This window comes from Cajanus cajan, chromosome 9 (genome assembly GCF_000230855.2).
Source record: "Cajanus cajan strain Asha chromosome 9, NIPB_CcT2T_4, whole genome shotgun sequence".
Lineage (NCBI taxonomy): Eukaryota > Viridiplantae > Streptophyta > Magnoliopsida > Fabales > Fabaceae > Cajanus > Cajanus cajan.
Window position 1 is genome coordinate 5523639 of NC_138525.1, and position 18807 is coordinate 5542445.

An 18807-nucleotide genomic window follows, 5' to 3' on the forward strand; every position below is an offset into this window, starting at 1 on the left:
TTATCATGTAGATGGTTTACTTATTCTCTTTATTGTCGTTTTAATTGATTTGCCTGTTTTATCTAGCGTGCTTTCACTGCTTTGCGTTCAGCCTTAATTTATGCCAATTTGTATATGAATCATTACAATGAGGTAGGCATTTGGCTTTGCAGGTTTGCCCATACCAAGGAAAAACAGGAAATTCTCTCGTTCGGGATTTGACATTTCTAAACCTTGGATTAAGATTACAAACTATAGACCCAACATAATAGGACATTTATATATATGTGTGAAGAAAACATACACGGAGGACACTGAATCTAGCAAGGTAAAGTGTCTGAAAAGTATAAATACTATATCAATCAAAACAAAACGACTTATTTCTAATTATCAGCACACCATATGTGCTGTATTAACATTTTTATATATATACACATCGACATGCCGTCATTCATAAAAAGGCCAAATGGCACTTTATGGCGAATGTTCAAACATGAAGAGATTCCAGTACATAAATAAAATTCTAGAACTAGTTATTTATTGTAAAAATGGATATAAAACACGCAGCACCACGTACTTAGCAACGATACTATTTGTCTTCTCAGTTGGATGGAAAGAGTCCCAAAACACATATTTGGTAGCATCTGTGCAACTGAACATTTGCCCCCTGCTGCATGCATAACCCATCTCGTACATTCCAGTAGCGCAACACGCCACTGAGGTCGATTCAAATCCTGTACAGAAAAAAAAAATGAATGAGTTAATGCAGATCATAATTAATTTATATAAAATATTGTAATAGAAGAATATATCATAAGCTTAATAGACTTGAACTTAGAGTAAAAGTTTTACTCAATTAACTCATCAGAAATCATTTGATATAAATTTTAGGATAATTACTTTAAAAAGTTAACAAACTTATATGAAAATATAAATTGGTTTTGTTTGGGAAGAGGATGAAAAAAGTGAAGTTTTTATTTTTCATAATAAATAAAATGGGAGAGCCCTTTGTGAAAATGAAAATGCAAGTTGTAAAACTGAAGCATGAGAAAGTAAGTTATGTACTAACAGTATAAAACAGATAAAATATGTACATAATCATTTTGTCTTGCCAATTCATATGATTTTTTTTTTCTCTGGAATAAGTTGAACCAAATCACTTGTCTTTATTTTACGTTTCCATCCGTATTCTTCCAATTAAAAAGTGATGAAGAACAGAAAAGGGAGAAAGAGGCAATAATATCTTAAACATATATGCATACATGGTTTGTGTAACATACCATAAAGTTCAGGTCTCCTTATGATATTCAACATAATGTAATACGGATTTGAAAACACCAATTTGATTCCAGGGAGCTCATGGTTGAGCTTGATGGTCAAATTCTTAAGCCTATCATTGAACTCCAATGCTATGTTATTGAATCTGGCAACACAGTCATTCCCACCAGCAATATTTGTGGTTCTTTCTAAGGGCAAGCATCCCATAGGAGGTAACCCGCCTAGGGATATCTTTCTAGCACCAAGAGCATAGAGGCTCCTTATGAAATTCTCAGCAATCCCAGCAAGGAAAATTTGGTACTGTTGGGGTGTGAACTGAGATGCTCTACCAGGCATGGTGTAGTAGTTCTCTAGGAAATCATTTGTTCCTAGGCTCATTAGATATAGTGCATCTGCTATGATCTCCTTTGCTTTGCTTTCACCAAGATAGGCACTCAGATTCTTCTGGTATCCCTTGTAGTACTCTAATTGTTTCCATAGTGGTATCACAGACTGCAACCAATGTTATCATTTGCATAATTATATGTTGGATAATGGACTCACAAGTTTATTTCTAAAATTTCATATTTTCCCAAAAGAAAATTCAAAATTATGAAAAAATTATAATTAAAAGAAGGCAATTATTTTTATTTTTACTTTTGCATTTGTTTGACAAAAGGGAGAAGAGAAACAGAGGAGAGGCAAAGAGGAAGTAGCTGTGAGGAACAGTGGAAAAGGTTGGTATAAATAAGTGTATTATGTAATCTAACCACGTGCACAATCTTGTATACCAAATTTGAATATATTTTTTTGGAAGTGACATTTTTTTAGATTAATTTTGTTTAAAAAATATTTTTTTTATCACAATTCATTCTCAGATTTAAACATTTTACATGAATTATACACATCTTTCTATTTGTTAATCTATATTATTTATTTGAGACTTTTCTAGGCTAATTATGCATATTTTAATCAAAATTGAAAACGTATAATTTTTCCTAATCAATAATTATAATTATATTTTATCATTTAAAATATACATTCTTACGATAAAAGAGTGACAGAAAATATAATTAATAAAATTAATTTCAAATCTTAAAAGAGAGGTGTCTCATAAACATGTGATTTGTCTAGAAGAGAAGAAAGACAACACAGAGGAAGAAAAATTACAAAACAATGTTTTTTATTTACTTTTTTGGTTTGATCTAAGAAAAAATAGAAATAAAAGAAAATTATTTATTTTAAATTTTCAATTCAAAATTTTATCTTGCTCTTTGTTACCTTTCCACCAAAACAAACAAGGAATTATATTTGTATTTAGTATAGTTTGAATTAGTTCCACATACGTGGCTACCTTTTACTCATTTTCCAACAGAAAACAAACAAAAACATTGGCTCTGAAAACGAGATCTATAACAACACTAGAGATCATGCAGGGAAATCCATGAAGAATTACCAGCACAGCTGAAGTTGCATTATCATAGCCAGTTGCAGCCGAAGCAAAAGTGACTCCACTAGCAAAATCTGAAATATTATACTTGGGATCCAAGTACGGTGGCACATAAGGTTTGAGACCAAAAGCCTCAGAAATAAAATCCGTTGGTATTCTCCCATTGCAAAACCTCCCAGTTGCTTTTCCACCTTCAAAGTCACGTCCATATGGCCTAAAATTGCTCCGAGCTATGGTGGGAATGAAGTTGTTGTTGCCGGCGTCCACGGAGGAGTCGCCAAAGACGATCACCGCCGGAACCTTGGCCGTGCTCTCCGCCACTAGGGAGAGGAAATGAAGCACAAAGTGGGAGCATAGTATTAGTCTCATTATTTTTCCATGCCCTTCCATTGTGTAGTTTCAAGTGTGCTAGGGAAGTGAACTTGTGACAAAATAAATATTAGTTACAACTATTAATGGAACTTTGATCTTTAGGTGTTTGGGTGAAGAAGTTGTTGGAAACCATAATTGCTAAGACAAGACCACACTCCAATGGATGGGATTCATTTCTTTTGCTGTGGTTTTGACTCCTTCTTTAAAATGTTTTTTTCTCGCTTTATTTTTATTTACTTTTCTCCCATTTCGAGAGTTTCAATTTGTTTGCTTGCATTCTTTCATTTTTTGTAATCGTTAATAAAAATATATGAAAAAAAAAGAACCTAATTAAATAGCAACCAACCAATCACATCCGAAGTATGACGCGTGTCATGTGAATGTGACCGAGAGTAGCGGGCTTGTGACATGAATTTCTCTATAATAAATCTTATGATACGAGATTTTTACGTGATAATTCATGTGAGTACGTAGAAAAATGTATATTGAATAAGATCTTGGAAATTTCTACCAGACCCTACGTATTAAATCTATTTATATTTCTCCCATCACACCTTATACAAGACTAACGTAAAGTGGTCAATTCACACCAAAAAGTCTTGAAACCGTGAGATGGATCGAATAACAAGTATACCAGCCTGCACGAGGACGACCACCACGTACAAATTTTACAAAGAGTTCAATACACTATACACATCACAATATGTTGATAGAGCTAAAATAGTAGGATATATTCCTTATCTAACGAGTCACAAGCAAATTATATAATTAGTATATTTGACACTATATACATCAAAAGTTAAATGAGTTTTTCCCTCTAATATATAATATATTTAACTTGTTTTTACTCACACTTATTACTTTAATAAATTTTCTTTAAGTTTTGAGTCTCTTCGGAAATCTTTTAAGAGAAAAAAGTCTTATTGCAATATATGAGTACGTATTAGATGTTTACACTATTTTTTACTTAGGTTGTTAGTTACTTCTTCGGTTCAACACAAATATTTAAATTATAATAATTAATGAACATAGTTAAAACTATATATTTAGCTAAAAATATAATATATTTTTTATTTTTTATTTTTAAGCTCTTTATTATTTATTAATTTTATATATTGTTAAATTAAAATATACTGTAATTAATAACTTAGCATACAACTTATTTAAAAATATATAAATGAATTAAAAAATTAAAAATAAGATAGCTAGATTCTTTGTTATCGAATCCAGTAAAACCTGATGAGATTGAAGTTGGAGCTTAGTCTTTTTTTTTTTTCATCTCTTTTAGGTCAGGACTCAAAACAGCTTCCCTTTTGTGGAAACAAGGATGAAAAAGTCAAATTTGTCTCAACTTACTTCGTTGCCATGTTTAAGTGAGATACTAATTAATAAATGAGTGTATTCTTAGAAGAAAAAAAACAACTTTATTATTATTATTTTAAAACAAAGTAAAACACTTATATGATAGTATATGAGTTAACGGGAAGTAAACTTACTGAATTTTATCGCTATTGCCAACCTTAGTTAATATATGTGTCAGTGTAATGTTATATCTTCTTATAACATGAAATATGAAGAAAAAAAAATGTAATCTATTAAAATATACTATATATTTTTGAGTAACCATTTTATTGCATGGTACAAAGTCGTATCTTTTTAATTTTTTATGATATAGAGAATTTGGTTGAGTCTTTCCTTCTCAACTACTCTTTTTTATATATAAAAGATTATAATTTGTTGATAAAATAATAAAATATATGTAATATTTGTGATATGAAAACAAAAAGGAGGAGTAATAATAAAAGGATGGTGCAGAGAGGCAACAGAAGCATAATTCAGAATTATTCGAATACATGGAAGAAAAAAAGTTAGAAATATGATAGCGAGAGTCCATAGCAGTAACATTATGAATCATGTGTTTGACTTATTCCAGCAGGCACGAGCGAAAGAGATAGAAAGTCTCTTAAGAGAGAGGCGACAGCAGCATTAATTAGCCATTGAAGCAGTTGCAACTGCACTGCTCTTAAATTCAATAATCCTAACTCAACAAGAAAGGAGGTGACACCATTTATGCATTGCTAAACTCAATAAATGACACCATATTCTCTCTTTCACAAAACAAACGGTAACCTCAAGCACCCAACGAATATGTTGCAGCCTAGCTAGCTACCACCATACTTCATAAATTACGTGCATGTACAAACACTTGCATATATACCGTTTCCTTCAATCACACACTCTTTTTTCGGTACACAATACATTAAAAAACAGAAACTTATACTAAAGACATCCATCGTCTCAACTTTTATATTGCTTCCACATTATATATATCGTACTCTTAGGGTTTAATTAGGTGTCTCGTCATTTAAGAAGCATTGCAGACCAAAAACCATAGTATGTTAAATTATATACTATTTTTTTTTTTATAGAAAGATATTAGGTTTGGTGACACTTTTGATTTCTTTATTATTCTCATTCCATTAATTTGTCCATTCTTTTTTAGAATTTGGTCTTTTATTATTTCAATCGTGTAACTTTTGCTTATATATATTTACGTTAATTTAACATTTAATAGAAATATTGATGTGATGACTGATGATGCAGCAGTGGAGCGTCAACATAGATGTGCTCAAGGTAGTGTCATAAAATGTTATGTTAGCATTTTTTTTTTAAATAATAAATATCAAGTTAATGGATAAATCAAAATTACATCCTTGAAGTAACGGGGCCGGGAGAACAAATTTACAAAATGTGATGATGAAAGAGGACAAAAAGTTATCGAAATATTATTATATAAAAAAATCTAACAAAGTATAAGATTAAAAAAAAACTTTTAGTGAAAAAGTAATTTATATTTAAAAAATTTAAAATATAAAGGAAAAATATAACTGTATAAGAACATTAATAGTGCTAACAAATGATTTGTATTATTGGTTACTTTAAAAATGAATACTTTTATACCATGTTTTTTAACGTGAAAAAATTATAATATGATCTTTAAAATTTATTATGAATAAAATTCAAAGATTTTTTGTAAATTGAGTGGTCCCAATGATTTAAGAGGGGTGAATTGAATTATAATAAAAGATATTGTATTCCAACAATCCTAAATCACAAGGAATACAATAAAGAATGAAAGGAAGAGAGAAAGTTCAAAACAATTTAAATAAAAAATTTAGATTTTGTTATAAAAAAAATTAGAAAAAATACACTATTACTAACATTAAAATATATATTAGAAAAAATTTACACTCAATTTGATCCTTAAAAGATGGTAGAGGTGACTGATAGGTTCTTGAATTTTTTTTTTAGCATTTAAACTCTTAAATTTTAACTTTGTTCTGCAAGTTAGTTTTTTGGTTATATTCAGTTACTAACTTTATTAGTTTTATGACTAGTCAACGGTTAATTATCATATTGACATGTATTCACTTTCTTAGTTAACATAGAGGACCATTATTACTAAATCATTTCTCATTTTTATTGGACAAGTTTTACAATTCATAAAATATAATAGAAGTACTAATATTTTATTGACGTATTCTTAGTTGAGATCTTTCATAACAATCACTCGTGTTGTTAAACTTCAAATTCAATAATTTATGATTTACAATCATAATCCTACAATAAAACAGTTAAAGAAATTAAGGATGATTAAAAAAAATTCAACTATAGAAAATTCTAAGAAACCCAACAACAATCGTTAATTTTAACCGAAATACCCATATGACCACAATATTTAAAAATAACATAAGATTTATTGTTGATTAGAAAATACTAAAATATTACATTATGATTCATATTAAGTGATCACGAGACTTGCTTATCATGAACACTTATTTTGTGAGCAGAGCAGTTCCACTCTCTAATCTCTATGCTCTTATTTAATCCATTCTTCCAACAACTAACTGCTCGATTTCCATCTCACATTTTCAATCAATTAATTTGAGTCAGTAGGTGCATACTCTAACAAGATAGACGGAGTTAGTGCCATTATTAATTGCTTTGGAAATATACGTTCACTACAAACAAACCTATGTGTTACCAAACACACGAGGTTTTATTTGAAAATCGCATAGATGAAGTTACGCTTTGGAGTGACGAGAATGCACTCTTTAATTAATAGTACACGTTTTACTCTTATTAATTATTTAAAATTTATTACCAAAAATTATAAAGTTAAGAAACAATTAAATGAAAAGTGAATCTCATAAAAAACTTGTGCAGTTGTTTTTAATAAGTTTTAGTAATGTGTTAAAAGGTGTGTAATATTTCTCTTTTTTCTAATGTTGAACCTCGTATTCCACAACTGTTTCTGTATTCGGTCAAACTGTTTATGTCGCTACCATTTTGTATTATCTTGTTTGGGCCTAAAACAACGACTGCTATTTGAAACCAGTTTTGGAGTTGGCTGATGATATATACACCTACATTTTTTTTTATACATACACTTCCTTTTTAAAAAAAAAATATTAAATTCTTAAATTATCCTTAATATTGTTTAAAATAAAAAAAATTATCCTGGAAAATTTTTTTCGGAGGTGTATTTGTACATAATTATGGAAAGTTCTTTCCGGAATACTAAAATTACTATTCCAGAAATAACTTTCCGTCGGAATAATTCTGGAAAGTACTTTCCGTAACACTAAAATTACTATTGCGTAAAGTTCTTTCCGGAATTATGGTAACAAATACACACACTATTAATATTCCGGAAAGAATTTTTCGCAATAGTAATTCTAGTGTTACGGAAAGTATTTTTCATAATTATTTTGACGGAAAGTTATTTTCGGAATAGTAATTTTAGTATTCTGGAAAGTACTTTCTGTAATTATTCTGACGGAAAGTTCTTTTCGGAAGGCTCATGATATATACACCTTCTATTTTTTTTATAAGTACACCTTCTTTATTTTTTTAAAAAAATTATAAAATATTATATATATATTTTTTAATTTTATACCTTTAACTTTCAATTTTTTACTTTTTTCTTTTTTTCACACTTTTTTTTCTCTTTCAATTTTTACATGTTACCAAAATAGGTGGAGTGAAGGAAAGATAACGGGGTGCATGTAAAAATTGAAAAAAGAAAAAAGAAGAAAAAAGAAAGATCTGTAAAAAAAATTACTAAATTAAATGTTGTGAATGTAAAATTAAAGAAAAAAAGCAAAAAATTAAGAATATTTTAAAATTTAATTATTTTTTTTGAAAAAGAGGTGTACTTATAGGAAAAAGGAGGTGTATATATCATCAACCTTTGAAAAACACTTTCCAGAATAAATTTTTTTTATTCCAAATAATATTAAGGATAATTTAGGAATTTAATATTTTTTTTAAAAAAAGGGGGTGTATGTATAAAAAAATGGAGGTGTATATATCATCAATTCCGAAAAGAACTTTCTGCAATAGTAATTTTAGTGTTACGGAAAGTACTTTCCAGAATTATTCTGACGAAAAGTTATTTCCGGAATAGTAATTTTAGTATTCCGGAAAGAACTTTCCATAATTATGTACAAATACACCACTGGAAAAAAAAATTCCAAGATAATTTTTTTATTTTAAATAATATTAAGGATAATTTAAGAATTTAATATTTTTTTTTAAATGGGATGTATGTATAAAAAAATGAAGGTGTATATATCATCAGCCTTTGGAGTTTGGATCCTGCCATATACAGATTTGGGTTTTCTTTGGGCTGCACACCATCCCCTGATGCCACCCCCATCAAACGGATCAAACTTTTTTACTCAAATGTAATGTAACCCTATTTAATATTTTTAATTAGCGAGAGGTAAAACTTTTTTTGCATAACTCAAACATACGAATTATTTTTCTAAGCCAATTATAAATTGGAATTAAAATTATAATTTTGAATTGCAATTCCAATTCCATGGGCCAAGCGTAATATACAAATATACTTCAAAATAACTAACTGGCTACAAGACTTGGCACATGTTTGTTTTTGCGGTGCGTCCCACTTGGATCTGATTCATTTAATTAGAAGTTAATTTCTACAATTAATGCATTTTAAAAATGTTTGGACGTTGTTCCAGTGGTTAATGCACGTCTTGGACGTAGTTCTAACAGACATTTATTGTTTATCTACGCATTCAAATTCCGTCGAGCCGATCCTTCAAATTTCTCAGTCACATCTTGTTCCTAAAATATAAATGTCTGGTGGAGGTTCAAAATGATATAACAAATACACACTTAATCATGTTATGAAGCATAAAATTTAATTTCTTTCGATCAATTTGCATTTATCTTGTGAAGCAAGTTTTGGACGAAGTTGTTGAATGGACTAAAAAACCTAGTAAAAGTTGTTTTTATTTTGAAGTTAGATATTGAGAAGGCTTGCAACCTTGTATCGGCATTTTCTTCAAAATATTAGTGGTAAATCAGATATGATGGAGAAATGGATATCTTGGATTAGAGCTTATATCTTCTCAAAAACTTGTATATTCTTCTAATTAAATGAAAGTCTGACTAAAGAAATTCATATTCATAACATTGGTGCAATCAATGAAAGCACCTATGTTAGGCCGTTAAAGAAAATGCTACTAATAATCTAGAATATCATAAAATAAACAATAAGTAAAAAGAGAAATAAGTAGATGAAATTTTTACGAGTCTTACCATCTTAAGAAATTAAGAAGTTATAAAAATAATAAAACATTATATATTTAACATATGTGAACTATGTCTAATAAAATCTTCTAATCATTTTAGTGCCTGTTTGAATCTGCATCCAAGATTCACGTTTTTCACTAAATTCACATCTAAAATACTAAAATAAAGGAGAAGTAAGTATTCATAACTTTAAGTTTGAACATCATGCAAAAGCAAACATGCTCTTATTTTGGCCTAGAGCACATCCTATCGGTATCAAACAAGGAGATGCTTTGACTTCCTTCTCATTTATTTTTGCTGAGGGTTAAGTGGTTTAAAACGTTTTAATAATTAGATTGAACTAACTGATGGAATCAATTTAATAAAAATTGGTTCAAAATCAATTTGATTAGTCTAAAAAATCGTTCTATATCGAATCGTCCGTCCAATTTTAAAAACATTAGTTAAACTATATTGACTTTTCTTTAGGGGAAATAGGAAGGTTCAAGGTCCCAATCTCGGGAGTGAATATGGTCCAAAAGTTTCTCATTTGCAGTTTGCTGACGATGCTCTACTGATACGATAGGTGAACCAAGCTGGTCTAATTTAAGGGTTTTGATATCTATTTTAAGGTGCTTTGAGCCAGTTTCAGATCTCAACTTTAACTTTTATATAAAAGTGGTTTCATTGGTATAAATGTGGATGATGGTATCTTGGATATTCTGCCTTGTCTTTTCTAAATCACGAGTTAGGTAGTATTCCTTTCAAGTATCTAGGCCTTCCGATTGGTGCTAATTCTAGGAGCTTAACAACTTGGTAGCCATGCTATGAGGTAGAAGTTGGGGTTTTGGAAAAGTAAACATCTCTTATTTGGTGGTAGATTAGGTTTTATATAAATGTTTTGTTGAGTGGCCTGTAGCTAGCCTTTTCCATTATTTGTCCTTTTCTAAATTGTTAAGGAAGGTTAGTATTAAATATTTCAAAAAGAGACTTCTTTTGGCCAAGAGGCCGGTGGTGGCCAAGATAGAAAGGAAGATTGCTTGTGTTAGTTAGAAGGTGATTTGTAAGTCCAAGAAATGGTTTAATTTAGCAAAATTAATGGAGGTGGTGGTTGCTGTCTGAATAAGATGGTTGGTGGATAAATACTCTTTGTTCTAGGTAAGGTCATTTTAATGCGAGTTTGCCTAAGTTCGTCAAAAGTTCTAAATTGTGAATATTCCTCCTTTTGGTGGTGAGGATGCATGTATGCAAGTTTAACAGTTATGAAATTTCTTTTGGTTGGTTTTCCTCTTGTTTGAAAAGGACCGGGAGTGGTTGATTGGGAAATGCTAGCTTCCATAAATTGTATCATATTTTTTATTTTAGATGCAGGGTAATGTAAGATATTGGGAGGTGGTTTGTTGAATATTGGGTTTGGTTTAGTTGGATGAGGGCTCTAACCTATTCTTTTGATTAATTTAGGAGGAAATCTTGACGCCTGAATTGTTTGATATTTTGAGGTAAGTGGTCCTAGCTAGAGATAACTGTATGGCATGTGGAGTGGTCTTTGGAAAGCTGTGTTAATTTTTCATCTAAATATGCACACGTGATTGCGAAATAGCTTTTCATACATAATTGTCCCCTTCTAGAGTCTTAGCTTTCTCTTGGCGTATTATTGGGAATCAAATCCTAACAGAAGTAATTTACTGAAAGGGAATGTTATGGTTGAAGAAGTACAAGGCATCACAATCTCATCATGCTTTATCTATCGGATCATTGTGGGATTCTAGCTCCCACTATCATTTTGCAGTAAGAATTAGCTTATGTTCTTTACTTGGGAGTGGTAGGCTATGTACAGTAAAAGAGCTTTTCTATAATGTACGAATATGATATCCTTGTATACGGGTTTTGGTACCTTGTACCTATATAATATATCTCTTTATTTGCTGATCAAAAAAACAATCTCATCATGCTTAAACATACGTAACATGTTTCATGAAGTTTGGTATTCATGTTTCTTAAAATATTTGTGAAAACTATCTTTAGGGTTGTTTTCAGGAAGAAGTGCAAAACTTGATGGAAACTACTAGAAAATTGTAAAATAGCGACCGAAATTAGAGACTAAAATTTATCAGTTGTTATTTAGCAACCGATTATGAATAATCAAAATAGCGACTAAAATAAGTCGTCGCTAAAAAATCGGTCGCTATTTCGGTTGTTAAATAAGAAATTTTGATTTTTTTAGCAACGAAATTTAATTCAGTCACTAAATATTAGTTAAATTTAGCAACAAAATATAATTCGATTGCTAAATATTAGTTAAAATTAGCGACGGAATTGAATTCGGTCACTAAATATTAGTTAAATTTAGCGATGAAATTGAATTCAGTCGCTAAATTTAACTAATATTTAGCGACCACATTAAATTCCGTCGCTAAATAAGAAATTTTGATTTTTTTAGCGACGGAATTAAATTTGGTTACTAAATATTAGTTATAATTAGCGATGTAATTCTATTCGGTCGCTAAATATTAGTTAAAATTAACAACGAAATTCTATTTGGTTACTAAATATTAGTTAAAATTAACGACAAAATTCTATTGGGTCACTAAATAAAACTTAAAAAAATTATAAATTGCTTAAAAGTGATGATAATATTGTTGTTGAGTATCAATCTCATTTTTTCTTTTTGTAAGAGCAAGACATTAATTTATAATAAAAAAATATTTATATGCACTCCTACATAATTAATATCAATAGTTATTTATGTGAAAAAATATTTAGAGGTATTTTTTTTACGATTGGATTTTTAGGCAGTTTTTTAATTAGAGTATATGAATTTTTTAAAATTTCTTATTTACTTTGATCCATATTTATAATATATATTTCTAACTTATGATAACTTTATTTTTAAATAAATTTTTATATTTAAATTTTATTGATAGAAGAGATGTGATATCTTAAGGGAAAAAAGAATTATAACATCCTCTCTTTTTTCTAATAGGAAGAGTACAAATGTATTTTCTTAACTATTAGTATTTCTTTATTGTTGTGTTATAAAATTGATTATTTTAAATTATTTAACTAGAATCTTATCAATAATTTACTATATAATTTTAATATTTTTGTATAACTAATATCTGATTTTAAACTTGATATGAAAATATTATGATATAACTAGATAAGATTTTAAATTAGTATTTTATTAATGGTTGTTAATTAGAAAATAAAACAAGGATAAATACATTTTTTGAATTTTATATCTTAGATATAAGATGAATAAATATATTAAGTTAATTAATAATTTATTTAAAATGTTAAAATTTAATTTATAAAAATAATATTTTAAAAGAGAAGAGTTATAAGAACATCGGTGTAACTTTTACTAAGTATTACATCGCTCAATAACTTTATATTAAATGTGAATTTTATAAATTCAACCGTTAGATTGAAAGTTTTTTACTTTTGAATCATATATACAAAATCTTATATGAATTCAAGATGATTTGATACTTCATTCTTGTAAAACAAAATTGATGTAATATATACATTTCAAATAAAATATGAGCACTTTGACTACTTTTAAGTTGTTGTTCAATTTTAACAAAAATTGATATAAACATATAAAGTGATATGAACTTTCAATCTAACGTTGGATTTACAAAATTTACATTTAATATAAAGTTATTGAGCAGTGTAATACTTAGTAAAAGTTATACCAATGTTATTATAACCCTTCTCATTTTAAAATATATAAATTATTACTTAAACTTTTAAATTTATAATAAATAATTTAAATTGTATCATAAAATTAATTTTAAATAGAAATAAGTTGATTGTTAATTATAAAAGTAAGTATATATAAATAAAGATTAATTAAATATAATATAATAATTATTATTATTAGTAATATAATTATTATATATATTATTATATATTTATAACGGTCCGGATACACCAAATTGATAAGGATCCAAAGATAATATAAGTATGAGATTGAATAGTTGAGGATGACTTAAATGAATTAATTTGTACTATTTATACTAACAACATGCATCTACTTTTCGGTAACTTATCTCATAAGAACTTCACAGTTAAGCGTGCTTGACTTGAAGTAATATAGGGATGGGTGACTTTTTGGGAAGTTTCCAAAAATTGTGTAATTAAGGACAAAACATGCTATTGTGAAATAAAATCCTTAAGAGGCCAAATATGAGTGGTTCGTAGCGACCAAATTTGCGACGTCTATAAAATTTTATAAAATAAAAAATAAATATTTAGCGACCGATTTATTCAGTCGCTAATTTAGTCTCATACACTTCAGCGACCAAAATCATTGCAACTATTTTGCGACCGAATTAGCAACTGAAAATTTTTCCGTCGCTAAATAGCTTAGCGACCAGGGTTTTAACGACTGATTAAATTCAATCACTAAGGTAAATAGTGACCAATTTTAGCAATTTAGCAACCGATTTTGGTGGTCGCTAAATTGCATATTTTTCGTAATGACAAATGCTTTGTGTGATCTCTTGTGCTTCAAAGAAACGCTAGCATTTGTAGGTATGCTTTTGGATGTAATATTATAGGTTAGATCTTGGCCTTGGTTTTCTAGTACATTAGGGGTAGCAGTAGCAACCTTTTTTTCCCTAATTGGTCTGTATATTGTTTGGATTGATTTCGATATGGGATTGTATCATTATTTATCTAACTTAATTCTACAAAATTAGGTTATAAAGAGATGATTACTTTTTAATTATAAATTCTTATTTATTTTATTTTTAGTTGATATGAAATTTGATTTTCTATGATATATATCTCCTCATGTATAATATTACTAAATACATTTATAAATAGTACGTGATTCTTTATAAAAATTTAAGATAGGTAGGACTTTAGTTTTTGAGTTAATCACCTATACATTGTCAGTGTAAAGTTTTTTTACACTGGTAACCAATTATATCTCTTAATTGTGTCATATTACTGTAAACACATTTACTTTTAACATGACACAATTAAGAGATATAATTAATTGTCAATGTAAAAAAAATTTTACACTGACAGTGTATATGTGATTAAATCTTAGTTTTTTTCAACACTCTCACATCAAACATTAAACTTGATACATGTATTAATAGTGGATAATCTTTTTTAAATGATTTAAGAAGGATAATACTTAAATTTTTTGCAATAATATACTATCTCACACTTAATATTATTAAACATGATACATGTATCATCGATGACCAAGCTTTTTTTAATGATATATGACATGCGGAACTTAGGTTTTTCCTGGTAGTGCAAAACAAGTTGGAAGCAAAAGTTGGCACTTAGAATCACGTAAAGGAACCAAAGCCAAGAGCCATACAATACAACTGATACAAGAAGCAAAAGCCGAAGCACAGTATAACATGCGTAGGTCGAATGCCGTGTACATGGCTACATCTACATGATATTCAGCTGTTAATTCATGTCATATATAACAACTGAACACAGAAAACGTATACATATTAGCTAGCATGAGACTTGATAAGCCGATATTAAATATCGCTATATGTATGTTCCGAAGTAGCCCTAGGGAAGAGTAGCTATATGATATATCTGAAATGGAAAGTAATTTGGATATCATCTAAAGGTTGCTAGAACCTTGGGTATCAAATAGTCTGAGACAATGCGATTTGTCTTCTCTGTAGGATGAAAGGCATCCCAAAACACGTACTTGTTGGCGTCTGTGCATGTAAGTGGATTCTTATCACTGCACAAATAGCTCATCTCAAATGTTCCTGTGGAACAGCATGCCTTCTCCACAACCTCATATCCTGAAATTAACAGTTATTAACAAAAATAGTTAGCAATTGGCCATTCTAGGTGGTAGATATGCCACAGTGTACGTTGCTTGTCTCCATAAATTAGAATTAATGATATGAAGTAAAAGCAGACCTAAAAGCTGCATGTGTGTGTGGCCACAATCACACAAGAGGTCCCTTGCTGACCATCACTATTATTATCAACTTCCATCAGCAACATAATTTAAAGTACAGTACTGGGCGATAGTTTTGGTGGCCATAAAAATTCAGAATTAAATGTTATGTTTCTGCCCTCATGTTTCTTCTTATTATGAGTTTCCGCAAAATATCACTACTTGTTGATTTAATCTTTATTAGAAAATTTTACTTGAACGCGACCTTAATAAATTCGACACGGATTAACGAGCTGTTGATATATATATATATATATATATATATATATATATATATATATATATATATATATGCTAGTATAATATATCCCACTACTCTTATAATATTTATTAATATGACAAATAAATTAGTCAAATCAAAGATTGAAGGAGAAAATCTGCAACTGACATACCGTTTTAATTTCAATAAGGAGAACAGATGCCCTGGTTTGGTACATACATTAATTATGCAATTAACCCTATATTTTATGTTTTCTCAGTTTCTGACAGCGTCACAGGTCAGATACGGAAGTTAATTAAAGCGTATCACATGCATGGCACATACATACGGATTCAGATTTTTTATGGCCGGATATAAATAATAAATATAAACAAATTATATTCACGTTCCTTAAGTTAAATGAAAATTTCAATTAATATTTTTCTCCTTTTTTATCAGCTCATATAAATCTATTTAATTTGTATTTTTTATATATAAAAAGGGGGGGAAAAGTTGTTTGAACCATTTGTTAGATATTTGAGGAAGTCTTGAGTTGAGCTTTCTTGTACTATTTCAAAAATGGAAGTTGGAAAATTGAAGTCAGAAACAACAATAGTATAGGAAATAGATATATCCACAAATGCAAGAAATGGGCATAGCACGAGGAAGAAAGAAAAGTGCAGCACAAAACACCATATAATGATGCACACAAGTTAAAAAGAAGAACAAAAGTGAGAAGAAACAAAGATAGCGTACCATATGCGGAAGGTCGTGTAATGATGTCATTGACAATGGAATAGGCATTTGCCGACATAGCCATGAACCTTGGGAGCCCCCTATTAAGCTTGGATATCACATTATCCAACTTCTTATTGAAGCTCAAAGCCACGTTGTTGTATTCCTGGTTGCAACCATGGTGCCCTAAAACGTTCGTGGCCCTCTCTAAGGGGAGACACCCTACGGGAACAAGACCCGTTATGGCTAATTTTCGTACCCCAAGTGCGTACAATTTCCGAATGAAATTATCCGCAATATCCAACAAAAAATCCTCGTATTGTGACACGGTATAATGGAGTCGTCGGGTTGGGAACACGTAATAGTTTTCGAGGAAATCGTTGGTTCCTAGGCTCATCAAGTACAACGCTTCTCCGATGATATAGTTGGCTTTTTCTACACCAACATGTGCTCTCAATTTGGCTTGAAACTCCTTGTAGAACTCTAGCTCCTTCCACAGTGGTATCACATTCTGGAAGATGTAACAAGCAACAACGCGTCATGTCAATTAATTACTTTATAGAAGTAAATAAATAAGAGTTAATCACCTATGCTAGTGTAAAATTTATCAGAATCGTTAATAATATTTTTTTATTTATTTATTTAATTAAATTAAAATAAAAAAGACATTATTAATAGTTTTGATTGACTGTCAGTATAAAAAATTTTACACTAGTAATGTATAGGTAATTAACTCAATAAATAAATCATATACACTCTCAACAATTAATAGTCCCTAAAATTTAGTTAGTTATTAAAAATAAAATAATTTAGAGTAAGATGTGTTTTAGATTTTCATTTTTTTTAATAAAAAATTGTCTCCAGTACTTTAAAGATGACATTTTTGATCCCCCCTTATTTTTTTGTAATTAGTGAATTTTATCTCTTATTTTAGTATCCCATGTTTCAAGAAGTACAAAATTCACTCGTTATAAAAAATTAAAGACACGACAAGTCAGACCAAGTGCATTTAAGTTGAGTTTTTTTAAATACTGAGATTGAAATTTCTGAATAGAAAACAGGTAATTTGTATTAAAGGTGGTCAACTAAATTCATGGTGAAATTCATCAATAGCATTATTGCAAAAGAAAAAGAATATATATATATATATATATATATATATATATATATATATATATATATATATATATATATATATATATATATATATATATATATATATATATATACGAAGACTAATATCATTGATTTTAAACTAAGGAAATAGACTAATTGATCCAAAATTAAGAGATCTGAAATACATTTTATAGTTGATACCCAATAATTAATATGCTTTTGATCTCTTCTTAATTTTTGCGAGTTTTTTTATTATTTTTAAATCTTATAACTTGAAAAGCTTTAAATTAAAGAAAAGGAGTAGTAATTATTTCCTTAAAAGCAAATTCCAGAAGAAGCCCAGAGAAGTTAGATCACTTGATTTGGAGATGAAAAACAGTGAAGGGTTTGTTTGATATATATAAGAGGAAAAGCAATTAAGAAGAGACTTACTAGTACAGCAGAAGTAGCATTATCATATCCAGTTCCAGCAGAGGCAAAGCAAACCCCAGTGGCAAAATCCTGAATACCATAAGCAGGATCCAAGTAAGCAGGAATGGTGCGTTTAATCCCTAAAGCCTCAGCAATGAAGTCTGGTGGGACACGACCATTGCAGAACCGTCCCGTGGGACGACCACCTTCGAAGTCTCGTCCATAAGGCTTGAAGTTGCTCTTCAGAACAGTGGCTATGACGTTGTTGTTCCCAGAATCCACAGAGGAGTCTCCGAACACTATAACGGCAGGGATATTATTCCTTGCCTCCGAAGTTGCCACCAGATTTAGGGTCAACAATAATAGCCATGTGAGACGACTCATCCTGGTATGTGTGTGTTAATGCTGTGGATTCCTCTGGTAATGGAGAAGCGTGGATACTAGAGAAGCTTTATAGTAGTGGTTCAAAATTAGATGCATGTGATTAAATGGCTGAGAAAGTTTGGTTGGGGGCTTTAATGAACGTTTTGCATGCCTTTTGACGTTTCATTATTTCCCTCCCAATGTCCCCTCCTTCGCTGACTAAAATATACCAAGTCAAATCACCATCATTACCATTATTATTTACCACTTTTTTTTTTTTTAATAATATAGGTTTTTATTATATTGAAATTTCTTAGTAAGGACACATTAATCATTTTATATTTTTCTTCTATAAAGGAGTTA

General features: G+C 29.5%; 2 protein-coding genes across 2 annotated transcripts; both read right to left on the minus strand.

Annotated features, from left to right (window-relative positions):
- Positions 1-337: 337 nt before the first annotated feature.
- On the minus strand, positions 338-3076 carry LOC109815104 (GDSL esterase/lipase At2g04570). Its single transcript, XM_020379706.3, has 3 exons — positions 2693-3076; positions 1260-1749; positions 338-713 (listed from the first exon to the last, which is right to left on the minus strand). The coding sequence occupies exons 1-3, from the start codon at positions 3074-3076 to the stop codon at positions 517-519; spliced, it is 1071 nt and encodes a 356-aa protein (XP_020235295.1). The 3' UTR covers positions 338-516.
- An 11874-nt stretch (positions 3077-14950) lies between these two features.
- Positions 14951-18528, minus strand: LOC109810357 (GDSL esterase/lipase At2g42990). Its single transcript, XM_083063707.1, has 3 exons — positions 18103-18528; positions 16576-17065; positions 14951-15459 (listed from the first exon to the last, which is right to left on the minus strand). The coding sequence occupies exons 1-3, from the start codon at positions 18463-18465 to the stop codon at positions 15266-15268; spliced, it is 1047 nt and encodes a 348-aa protein (XP_082919833.1). The 5' UTR covers positions 18466-18528; the 3' UTR covers positions 14951-15265.
- Positions 18529-18807: the final 279 nt, after the last annotated feature.